The sequence below is a fragment of the Cladophialophora immunda genome, assembly GCF_000835495.1.
Source record: "Cladophialophora immunda strain CBS 83496 unplaced genomic scaffold supercont1.5, whole genome shotgun sequence".
In the NCBI taxonomy this organism is placed as follows: domain Eukaryota; kingdom Fungi; phylum Ascomycota; class Eurotiomycetes; order Chaetothyriales; family Herpotrichiellaceae; genus Cladophialophora; species Cladophialophora immunda.
The window spans coordinates 3,502,218-3,514,655 of NW_015622545.1; the positions used below are offsets into that span (position 1 = coordinate 3,502,218).

Sequence of the window (12,438 nt, forward strand, 5' to 3'; positions counted from 1 at the left end):
AGCAGCTTTCCGACCGCCGTCGAGCCGGTGAAGGAGATCTTCTTCACCTTCGGGTGCGTACACAGCGACTTGCCGACGTCCGGGGTGTATTGCAAGGTGGTGACGACGTTGAAGACGCCCGCTGGGATGCCCGCCCGCCTGGCCAGTTCGGCGAGAGCAAGAGCCGACAGAGGCGTCTCACCAGGCGCCTTGACAACAACTGTACACCCTGCCGCTATGGCCGGCGCCGCCTTGCGCGTGATCATCGCCGCGGGAAAATTCCAGGGCGTGATGAGACCGCAAACGCCTACAGGCTCCTTGACTGTCAGAATGCGCCTCCCACCGACACTCGCGGGGATAGTGCTGCCGTAGATCCGGGGTGATTCTTCGGCGAACCACAGGAGGAAATCCGAGGCGTACTTGACCTCCCCTCGAGCGTCAGCCAGCGGCTTCCCGTTCTCCAGCGTGATCAGGGTGGCAAGGTCCTCTGCGTTGTCCAGCATGAGTTGGTGCCACTTCCGCAGCAGATCCGACCGATGCCGGGCCGTCGTGGCTCTGAAAGTCGTGAAGGCGCTGGCGGCGGCCTCAACGGCGGCCTCTACGTCGGGAACATCGCATTCCGGACACGTTCCGACGACGGCATCGGTGCTCGGGTCTGGACCTGGGTTAGAGCTCTCGGGCAGGCGAGTTTCAACAGACCGTTCTCTCGTACCTGTTACCTCGAATGTCTTGCCTGAGTGGCTGGTCACCCAACGACCGCCCACGAAGGCACGGTCAATCAGAAGACTTTTGTCTTTCAACTGTAATCGAGGCGGTCGTAAGCCCCTTGCCTAGCCTTGAACCGTCATGGTCATACATACCGGCGGAATCGTAGAAGTCATCGTCCATCAACACCTTCGATTGCTCCAGGCTGCAATCGTGGCCTGGCGAGCTGGGCTTCTTGGATAGATATGTTAGACCGTTTGGAGGCCTGGCTACTTATTCCACTCGCACGTCCAAAGTCTCAGAAGTCGAACGCCATTGCGAGTGGCCACTCGTTCTTCATTGGAGCCGAATATACCCCCCGTACGGGAACGTGGAGGCTTTCGGTTCCCGGTTCCGAGTCTCAAACTGGTTGAATCCGACTCCGGGACCGGGAGATATAAGAGTGGGCACCGGTCCACGAGTGGTCCAACCATTAGGGAGAAGATTTCAATACAACGAGTCCTCTCCGCTGTCAAAGCGTTCTTGGGTCATTGCTGTCACTCATATCGATAGTCTTGGAATCCCATGGGCAGGTCGAAGTCAAATACACTCGCATTGCCATTGTTCGGGAGGCCGAAAGAACCAATCGAGGTTCCGTCCAACAACCAGCTTGAGTCGAGATTACTCCAGTTCTCGATCCAGCCACGATATCTGTTCGAATTCGAGTCTTGGCTGTTGTGCGTCTCGAGCTGCAAGTTGTCACCGCCTGTCTCAGGATAGATTGCGTTGTAGCTCGTGGGGTTGTCGAGGGCTTGTGATACTTGGTCACCGCGAGAAGGCCTGGTAGAGAATTGAGGAACATTTCCATCATTATACGCCGTCTGAATATCTTCTCCCGTTACATTTTCCGGGCCCCTCGTTTGGTTGTTTGGTGGCACGGCATGTATAGTCTGCGGAACGGCCATCAACAGACGGATCACATGGTGAAAGTTTTGGTGAGGATGTGTCTGCAACAACTTTGCGACCTCTTTGGCCAAGGGCTCCAGGCGGGACTGATCAATGAGTTCGGGCCTGAGCTTCGACATCTTGAGTGCAAGGACGCCTGTTGCCGGTTAGTTTTAGAGCTTTTGCCTCATGCGACATCAGCAAATGGGAACATACACGTGAAAGCGATGGTCAAGGCAGTATACGTAGGCGCCCATTTCAGGTGCCACTTGTAGGCCGAGTTTTGTACAAGAAAGGTTAGTTGATTGAACATGACACTCATCACGTAGGATAGTAGCTCTGAGGCAACAGAGTCCAGATTAGCCGCGCCAAAAGCCGCAGAGGTCTGCGGAGACGAAGGGGGTTGGATCTGGCGCAGAGCAGCACAGCATGTAAACGTTTTTGCGTATTCCCTGGACATGTACAAGCTGGTGCGCTGGAAAGAAGGTTGGGGATACCCAGCATCTGCGTACAGTTATTAAATTTCGGGTGGATCTGGAGAGTGTAGTGATAAGACATACCTGCAAAGGTGCCGTCCCAGAAGGAACACCAGGAATCGAATCGATTACATATCGAACGGATCTTGGCCATGACCGCGGGTAATGATTTCTCGGAATCCTCGATGTCTTTCTGCATTTGTGCTGATATCATTAGCCTTTGAGCATCCTTGGGTTGCAACGAGAACAAACCTCTCAAGATAACCAGCTCTAAAAGCGAGACGACTCGGGATTCCGATGCATTTGCAGTTGGATGTGTCGCAAATGCTCTCAGCGTCTCAACATCAATGGCTTCGAGACGCGGACGACGAGCCGTGCCAGCAGCAATTTCCCATTCAATGAACGACACCATTAGCCATATTCTTGCCTGTCGTGCAAGCAGTCTCTCCGTCTTCTGCGAGTCGGTGGAACGAGAGCGGGTACTATGCAAGAGCTGCGGCAGAGCATTTTGGAGCTCCAAAACCTGAGCCATTTGGATTGCATGTCCAATTGCAAACCATGTTCTCTCTGAAAAGGCCGCGATGAGAGTCATCGCCTGGACATCCTCGAGGACTGGCACACCAATGAACAGAGTTTCGGCAGCCAGGACGCGAGCCTCGTTCTGGGTCGCCTGTCTCACAGGGTCCGTGGGGTTAGATGCTTCCTTGACACGAGCTGCTGTCGCCAGGACAACGGCAAAGCAGAACGGTGAGCGGACACGCAGGGAGTCAAAGGTGTCCAGGACGGGATCCAGCATGGGCAGGAAGGTGTTGCTGCCGGTCATGAAGCTGGGATGGTCATCAGCAAGGGTAGCAAGGCTTATCTCCGGTGGGACCGCACCTGTTGAACAATTCCCGGGCCACCGATTCATCAACCACTCCTTCGGAGACCAAATCGTGAGGCTGTGTAATAGACGGCAGCAGGGTTGCTTGCCCCGCGTCCCAGTCCAGGCCGCCGACACGCCGAGGGGCTTCCGGAGTCATGGCATGGATGGCAGTCACGGGGGCATCCAGATCGTGCGGAGCCAGTGCATAGGGATTTTGAGGCTTCCCCATGCCGGTGTTGCCATTTTCGGGCGCGTCGATAGCGGCATGGCTGGCCGTAGGCGTTCGTACTTGTTCACTGGAAAGTGACTCCGTCGGAACATCATGGGTTGCTGAAGTGGACGCATTCTGCCTCCGCAGTCTCAGGATTTCGGCTTCCAGTTCCTCAATCCTGCCCAAAGAATGTCAATTTTTCGGTGGAGAAATCAATGGTGAACAGACCGTGCGAGTTACCTCTTGTGCTGTTGTTGTGCCTCTGCGCTTTTGTCCGGGGTTGGCTTTTTGGGTCCAATCACATCAAAGATGCAGGGCGTTCCGGATACCTGACAACGCATACACGGAGCCTTACCCTCGCAACGCATCTTCTGTCGCCGACATGTCCGGCATGCCTTGAATGTTTTTGGAGGTCGCGTGCGAAGCGGGCCCGGGGCAGTATCTGGGGCCGGTGATCGACGAGGATGTCCTGCCATCGCTATTCGTGCTTGGTTGTGGTTGGTCTGGTGGACGTATTGCATGAGCGATCATTCTTCTGAGGAGATAGCCAAAATCGGGTCAGGTCAATCAAGCAGACAATGGAAAACTCTTCTGCACAGACACAGACAGAATCCACGATTCGACCGTCCAGACGGGCAAAATCTATTTTGTGAGGGACTGTACCGAGGTCGATGTGAGCAGTGGATCCAGAACACTTTCTCCAATGACGTAGCAGCAAAATGACAAAGTGGAGCAAGGTTGATCCGGCGCCGGGTGGGTCGCGAGGGGACGTCTCTGCGCCGATTGGCGACAAATACACGGCAACATTGCAGTAGACACTTGGTATTCGCGGTGTTCGGTTCACGGTATGTTCTCTATGGACCTCTGGTACTGTCGTAGATTCGGAGGTGGCACGGGTCGACTTCAGGAATCGGAAAATCCCGATCTGCTGTAAACAGTATTAGTTCTATGGCCGAATTACTCCAAATATGGCCAGGGGGATTTCAGCTTTCGGACGTCCTTACTGCGCCGTTGACGACATCGACATTTGCCAATTGACCTAGCCTGAGTCTCATCCTTTCACTCAAGATAGATCCATCAATCATGGCATTGGACAGTTTGGAGCAGCTCAGGCAGCATACCACCATCGTGGTTGACAGCGCGGACTTCGACATCCTGCCCAAGTACAACCCCCAAGATGTGACGACCAATCCGCTGCACATTATGACAGCAACGAAGCTGCCCAAGTTCAACTGGATCCTCGAAAAAGCGGCAAAGTACGGTCTTGGAAAGTCCCAGGACCCCGCCGAACAGGAAGCCGCTGCACTGCTTCAGTTGCTGGTCACCTTTGGTGCAGAGATTCTCAAGCGAATCCCTGGCCGGACGTCCACCGAGGTCGACGCGATCCATTCCTTCGACAAGGAAGCCACGATCCGCGTGGCGCGCGAGATCATCGGTCTGTATGAAGGTCTCGGGATCTCGAAGGAGCGGGTGCTCATCAAGATCGTCTCGACCTGGGAAGGGCTCCAGGCCGCACGGGTCCTGGAGCGCGAGTACGGCATCCACTGCAACATGACGGCCATTTTCTCCGTGCACCAGGCCACACTGGCCGCTGAAGCTGGGTGTACGTTGATCTCCCCCTTTGTCGCGCGCACCACGGATTGGTACTACAAGAACCGTCCGCAGAAGGACTACACGGGTTGGAAGGGACCCGGGGTCAAGATGGTCGACGAGATTTTCAAACACTACAAGGCCAACGGGATCAAGACTGAGATCATGGCTGCGAGCCTGCGTACTATGGACGAGGTCTCCAAGCTTTCGGGGCTGGAGCTTATGACTTTGAATGCGGGGACTCTGGCGGAGCTTCGCAGCGAGACGATGCCAATGACCAAAAGCCTTGACGCTGACAAAGGTATGCAAAACGCTTGCCGACGGCAAGACTATGGATCCGATGCTAACGTCTTTCAAACAGTATCTGCCATGGCCAATGGACACGCGAAGAACCTCAAGCCCGTCTTCCTCGACAACGAGGAGGCGTTCCGTTTGGCCCTGTTCTTGGACCAGCCGGCCACCGACAAACTCGACGAGGCTATCCGCATCTTTTTGGACGCGGGTAAGGAGACGAACGCACTGCTCAGGGCGAAGATGGATTCCTTGGCTGGCGTTGCTGCGTGAAAATGGTACGCTCTTGAGGTGGGCGTGAAGGTTGACATGGGGCTGACATGGATAGACAGAGTTGATAGAAATGTGTTCAAGTGATACCTGGTAATTTGGGCGGAGATTGTCCTGAGGTCAAGCTCTGCTACGAAGTCACCTAAGTAACAGTGATGATAAGGAGGGTCAGCTGCCTGGGTGAAGTCCGCGCAACAGCACGATCAAATAGAATTAAGTTGCAATTCTTCGCCGCTACGTCATACGACGACTCTATCCTGCGCGCTTTGTTCCTCATCTTTTCCCTGTCTTTAGATACTCTTTCTACAAGTTCGTTGCTACTGACCGTCAAGAAACTTAGCTAGTCGCCCTATGCCTCTTCAGGTCCCCATGTGCCTAGACATCTACCAACAGTGGCCATATTCTCTGTCTTTTGGCCCAGGTAGGCGATTGAGACACTACCCCAGACACAAAGACCGCGATGTAACTTGTGGAGGTTGACAACTCAGCTCGTCGCTACGGCGGCATAGGTCAGTATATGTCGAGACTTTACCAGCGAGTAAATTCCCGCTTGAGAGGAATGTATACGGAAGATAATCGCCTTGGCTTAACACAAGATAAATAGGAAACTTTACTTTACAGACGGCCCTTTTATATTGAGAACAACAACTTGGAAGTACTTTTATTGGAACTCGTTAGCTTCCCGGAAAGCGTCGAGGAAGACTGTACGAGGAAGGAAGCTCAGAGATAGAGAAAGGTTGCTTGATCTCTGTATATCGCTTACTTAGTATCTAATCTAAATGGGTCGAACCAAGCGTGACACTCATCAAGCCATAAAAAAAGGAAATCATGTGCCCGAAATTTACGCCTTCACTCGTGGAGTCACTTTCACCCACAGCTCTCCCGGACTGCTGTTGAACCATTCGAGAGTGTCCAGTTCGGCGTCAGGGTCCACCAGGTCGACATGGAACCGGTGGAATATCGACGCGACCGCGATCTGGAGTTCCAGATAGGCGAGATTACGGCCAACGCAGGCACGGCTGTGGTCAAAATAGTCAGCATTCTGTGGCTTACAAGTATCTCGCTCGACTCGAATCCTGAGGATCGGACTCACCCTCCAGTGCTGAATGGAAGACAGAATTTCCTCAGCGCAGGCAGTTGCTTCTCGTCACTCCAGCGCTCGGGCTTGAATTCGAACGGATCAGGGAATAGGTGCGGGTTGTGATGCACCGACCACGTCGGCACCGAAACGGTTGTGTTGCCAGGGATTTTCTGTCCGGCGATCACGCAGCCTTCCGGGGGGGTGATGCGTGGAAGACCGATCCCGACGGGGGGACGCTCTCGAAGAGCCTCGTCAATACAGTTTCGGAGGTATTGGATGTCCTTCACAGCGTCGTTGTGGCAGACCTCGACCCCGGCAGGGAAAACGGGGTCGACCTCTTCTTGAAGCTTCTTCTGGGCAGCTTGGTTGCGGGCCAGGTGATACATGAGGCTCGTGAGCGCGCTGCCAATGGTATCATTGCCTGCATTGAGCTATTGAATGATCAGTGTCGACTCGAAGCATCTGGGACAGTGCCACCACTGATGTAATGAAACGTACCAACGAATTCGATTCGGCGATAAGCTCACCGAACGGCATCACATAGCCACCAGGCTTGCTATTCGCAGCCATCACCCGAGACCAAATGTCATGGGGTGCTTCCTGCTCGGGCACGGCTTGTCGTTGTCGAATACGGTGGATGCTCATGTTCGAGAAGTTCGCCCCCATCTTTGCGCCATAGGAGCAATACAAGACATTCTTTTTCAGCCATTTGGCCAGGTCCGTTCCCAGATAGCCCAGGTTGTTCGCAAACCTTACTCCCCCGAGAAAGGATGAAATGGCTTCGACCTCATATTGTTGGCCTTCGGGCGTTTCTGCAATACAGGTGTCATTTCCCTTGTCCAGGAAGTTGAAGGAGTCGCCGAAGACGACGTCGCCGATGGCGTCAAAAGTAAACATGTGGATCCATGGCGTGGCATTGAAGCCTTTGTCGCCACACTGTGCGTGCAATTTGTCCAGCCTGCTGAGGAGGCTTCGGACCGCCTTGGTGACGTACTCTTCGTATTCCGCGACCCCCTTGGGCGAGAAGCTGCTCGCGATAGTCCGGCGCTTTCTCGTGTGTTCTTCCCGAGATCTCGTGTTTCCAGAGCTTCTGTAGGGGCCAGCAATGGCATCATAGAAAACGTCTTTGAGGATGTTCGTGGCGCTGTGAGAATAGATGTCGTAAAAAGCCTCGGGAGAGTTGAAAGACACTGTGAGATCTCTTGTGAGCACTGCGTCTACCAGGAAAATAAGTCATGTCGGAGGACAAGGCATACAGTGATTCGGCTCTACCCTGACAATCGGGCCCAAGCGTTCATGAGCTTTGTGAATTGCCATGAACCGCTTCATCCTGCCATTGTGCCACATTGACCATAACGATGTGATGCCCGAGACCCCGGCAGAAGGATATTTTCGGAGTCCCTTGGGATCTAGGAGATAGCGAGCGATGGGGATTCCTACAGCACATAGTACTGCAAGAGCAAATAGTGCTCCTGGTGGCGGTCAGCAATTGAGCATAACGAAGACAGTTTCACGAGACAAAACACACCGAAAGACAACATGTCGAAGAAACTTGTAGCAATGCTTCACCAGAAGAGATAATCACTTGAAGTTTTCAGTCTAGCCTGTACTGATTTTAACGACTTCGGTTCTACCATGACCCAAATAACATTTCTGTTAATGACTTTCTCCTCTGGAGCAAAATCCAGAGACGCTATGGTGAACGTACCCCTCACAACGAGATCACGATCGACCCGGGGCACTTGATAGGGATGGGGTTCACCCATGCGTGTCTCCCTCCGAAGGAACCACATCTTCAGAATCGGCTCCGGATACGCCGCTAAATCACACACAGTCGAGGCAATACCGTTTCCATAGATGAAGCCTCGGGAGTTGGTAGAGTGATGTTCAGTCAAGTACCTTGGCATAATGGCGCTCCATTTCTGAGACTATCGACGCCGGAGCCGGTCACGCAGCTAGCATGTCAGTCTTTCTTCGGTGAGAGCCTTGAGGCTCTGGAATAGATGTTTACGGCCCTCACTCGGTGTTAGGCATGTCTTTGTGTATCAGCCGGAGGTGTAGGTTCCGGCCTCGTTCCCATCGGCGCCGGTGGGGAGCTGTGGTCCGGTTGGTACTTCCTGGAATCCACATGTTGCAGAAGTCCACAGGGTTCAAGCAAGTCGGCACCCCACGTGACGGGACGAATCGAGCTACTGGTGACCATTGAATGTTGAACATAGGAGGTTCGTGCACCGAAATGTTTGGCCGGCGAGTTCTTGCCACTTGAAGATGAGTAAAAAGTGCTCGGCTCAACCAGAGAGTGCGGCTTGAAAATCAACTCACCTTCCCCTCGTCTGCGCCTTCGCCTCACTCTCCGTCCACACCTTCATTGCTATAATTACGAGTTCGTAGGGCAATACACTGCAGACATCTAGAGAGTTGGTGGTATGCCAAGGCAAGGCAGACTGAAGGCAAGGTGACCACACTAGGTCTAGCGTGCTAAACCAGGCTCCGAAAGCAGATATATTGAAGACGCAGCCTCGCTGATTTTCACATTTAAATATACGATGGTTGGTATTCTCGGGAATATGCATTCGGCAAGATCCCAAGGATAGACGTCAGCAACATATGCCCTATCCTAAAGCAGATAGAATGATGTATTTCCTTCTCCCACCTGTCTGTACAAGCCTGCAATGTGTCCAAGATGGTTTGCTGTGGTGGAATCGTTGACCCTATAGCCAGAGGCGTGTCGTTGCGGAGGAGATAGAGACATACCGTCAGCATTGCCGAGAAAAAGTCAAGCCTGAAGAGGCGACCGAGAAGATCCATGCTTTCCCAACTTTCCCCCTTATGTTCACACAAATCTTGGTGGTACACTAAGATAGCTAAGCTGCATTCCAATGACGACCAGCAAGAGATTGGGTAGTCAACTGGGGCGCGAGGGTGCAGGGCGTGCGCACGGTGTATGACAAGGAGGATCCGCCGGAAGAAGATATCTAGTGTAACATATAGCGACGGCCTGCCGTGAATAGTATCCAGCAAGGTCATATGATGTCGTACTTGATCGTTGCAGTGTTGAACTTCATCATAAGATGGCTTTTCTGTTTCGTTGTTCACTCTGAAGATGATGTGACATATTGTTGGGTAGATTTCCAGCAACGCTATCCATGGATCGGTCGTCTCAGGGCTTAAGGGAAATGACGCTTGTTTCATCCCGAGATCGTTAGCTGATATGAGCGGCAGTTTTCCCGTAATCGTGGCAATGTGTATACAAAAGTATAAGATTAAGGACCACAAGATTTGTCCAGATTGCCATTCACGAATGGCCTCAGCCGATCGATTTGGTGGGCTTGGTTGCCTGTTCAGATCCATGCTGATGGCAGCGCGCGTAACAAGGCCAAGGAATGTCCAGCATGAATCAAAGCTTCGACAAGTTGCGTTGGTGGTTTGCTTGGCAATAACCATAAGGCATAAAGTCCTTATGGCTGAGAGATCTGGCTGAATCATGAAAGGCGTCTTACTTAGACAGGCCTCAGCAGCCATGCAGAAGTCCGCCGTTGAATCTTGATCCCTGGACACAGCAAAACAGCCCAGCGCCAAAACCATCAAGAAGCTGGATAGCCAGGATATGTCAACCGATTTTCGGACATCCCAGAACTTCTCGACCATGCGGGAAAATTGAGGAACGTCGATTATGGGATAGATAGGCTGGTATAGGGCTAAATAGCCATCTATATATGATTGACATTTTTCTTGGTGGCTTTGCAGCAAGTGGTGGACTTTTTCAAGCGAGATATATTGGGCAGCTGCTGGACTGTTGAATGGGAAATTGCCGGGAAGCACAGAATCACCTGCGTTATTCTTGTTCTCCTGGCGGATTATCTCTGAGATCTTGCTGCAGACTGGAATGTCTACACTGTGAGCCTCTGATTTAAGCTGGAATCACTTTTAGCTGCTGCCTTGTGTCCGTCGGACCTATTTGGGATGGATTGCTCACCGTCGATAAGACTTGTTTCCAGTGAGTTGGACCGCGACGCTGGGCATGCCAGGAAGCGACAATATGGTCGGGGGTTTCTCTCACTTCCTGGGAGTGCGTCGCCGAAGAAAGGGTACCATTATCAACCCTGTGATTATATGAACAGTATCTACTCCAGCCAGCACCATGGCACCGTGAGCATGGTAGCTCCCTGTCGCACTTGACCTTTAGTCGATAACACCGGATGCAAGATAGGTGAGCACGACGCCTCTTCTTGACAAGTCGGGGTTCGTTTGCCGCACTGAATTCGCTGTCACCCTCTTGGCACACATGGTGCTTGTCAGATGAACTCGGTAAGGGACATTCTATACTGGATCGTGTCGGGGTTTCGCTGGTCGTCTCGGTGCCCGGCGGTAACAGCTCATCGATTGAAGTTGTCGTTGGCAACTGAAGGCCATATGAGCAGCTGACGGTCGCCTCCGTACATCGCTGACAGGCCGGTTTGGTCTTGTCACAGCGCAATTTCAACTGGCGACAGCGACAGCAGGTCTTGATCTCTCTCATGTTGGGCATGATCCGGCATGAAGCCCGTGTATCGGGCGATGCAAGCACATCTTGAAGAGCTGTTTTTGACAGAGACAAGAACAGAGACGTTACGTCGCAGCGAGATTAGCCAAGACTCTACCACCGGCGAATTTCCGGTGCAATTGCCAAATACCATTCAACCACCCGTGTCTCAATCTATACGACTTGCGCGTTTGGATGACGTGTAGAACGAAAAACGTATGCAATTTTGTCCTGTAAACACGAAAGCACCACCAGCTACTACTCTAGAATTCCTGAATTTTGTCAGGATGAAGCACTGTTTGGAGAAGGGGAGGGTGGAACCGGAGAAAAGACACACTGCCTGCCGTCCGCGCGAGATTTGGTTCGAGGTGCGCTAATCCATCGGGTCATGGGCATTTCAACAAGATATTTTTGACTCTCCTGGCTTGTTGTCAATAAAGCTTCTCTGCGTCAGTAGCAAAATAGTGGTCGGCTGTTTCAACATGTCTTACACCGAGGGATCGTTGGCATTGGTTCCCGAGAAACCTCGTAGAATAGCAGTTCACCGTTGATCTGACAACGGTCGTTGGGTTTCCCGTTTTGGTGTACCTCCAAATTAGCGATCGATGTTTTCGAATTTTCACAGTTCTCGGACGACAGGGAGTGCCCACGATGCTATTCCAGCAGAGCTCAAGGGAGAAAAGGGGTTATTGCGACAGTAGAATTCGTTGGTTGAAAGCCATTGGACAAAGCACGATATTAGGCAGCCTCTTCCTCAGGCACCTTCCTTTTCCGCCTTCTCATTAGATCTACATATGTGGTGGCTTTTTTTCACATGGCTTTTCATGTTTCCCCTCCGATATGGTCGTCGACGGAAATCTGGTTCCTCCCAAGTGCTCTTGGTCCTACGCAGTGCCAGGACATGGGAGTATGACTTGTCAAGGTATCAAGAGAAGCTACTCATCCATCCACGGTTGGTTACATCACCTATTTGTGCCTATTGCAGAATGGATAATATAGGATCAACTCCATCAATGCCCAACACTCAATCAATAGTCAGGGCGTCGGCGCCTCTCACCGCATTGTCAGGTATAACATTACCAGTCTCGCTACTCCGCCTCGAAGCACCAACTTGCAGCTCGTTTCGCAACACCATCCATTTCGAGCCAAGCTTCAAACTCTCTCTCATGCTCTCATCTCCTTTTTCCACCACTGAATACATCCTCAGCTGTTTCATCGCGCTCCCGGACTTCCTTCTCTCCGATGCCGAGTGTGAGCCAGGACCCAATCGCAAGAAATACGCCGGCAAAGCAGAAGTATACCGCCATCCTAACATCGCTGTCTCCAAGTCCGAGGGAAGTCCTTATTCTCTGGGCAAATGTGAAGCTGGCGAGAATCCAGGGACATTGAGTGGATAGGAATGCTAGATTCTGCAGCATAGAATGTTAACGAATCGAGATCGAAATATTGATGTGGATGACCAGCACCACTTTCTAGGACGGAGTGAAAGGAACGAAGGGCATGCATATACGTACCAGGAAAACG

At 52.3% G+C, this 12,438-nt stretch overlaps 1 protein-coding gene across 1 annotated transcript; it reads right to left on the reverse strand.

The window, feature by feature from the left end:
- Positions 1 to 1,220: 1,220 nt before the first annotated feature.
- On the reverse strand, positions 1,221 to 3,691 carry PV07_09347 (uncharacterized protein; the record flags this gene model as incomplete). Its single annotated transcript, XM_016396594.1, has 6 exons — positions 1,221 to 1,765; positions 1,825 to 2,112; positions 2,169 to 2,288; positions 2,337 to 2,911; positions 2,964 to 3,338; positions 3,516 to 3,691. The coding sequence occupies 6 exons, from the start codon at positions 3,689 to 3,691 to the stop codon at positions 1,221 to 1,223; spliced, it is 2,079 nt and encodes a 692-aa protein (XP_016246450.1).
- Positions 3,692 to 12,438: the final 8,747 nt, after the last annotated feature.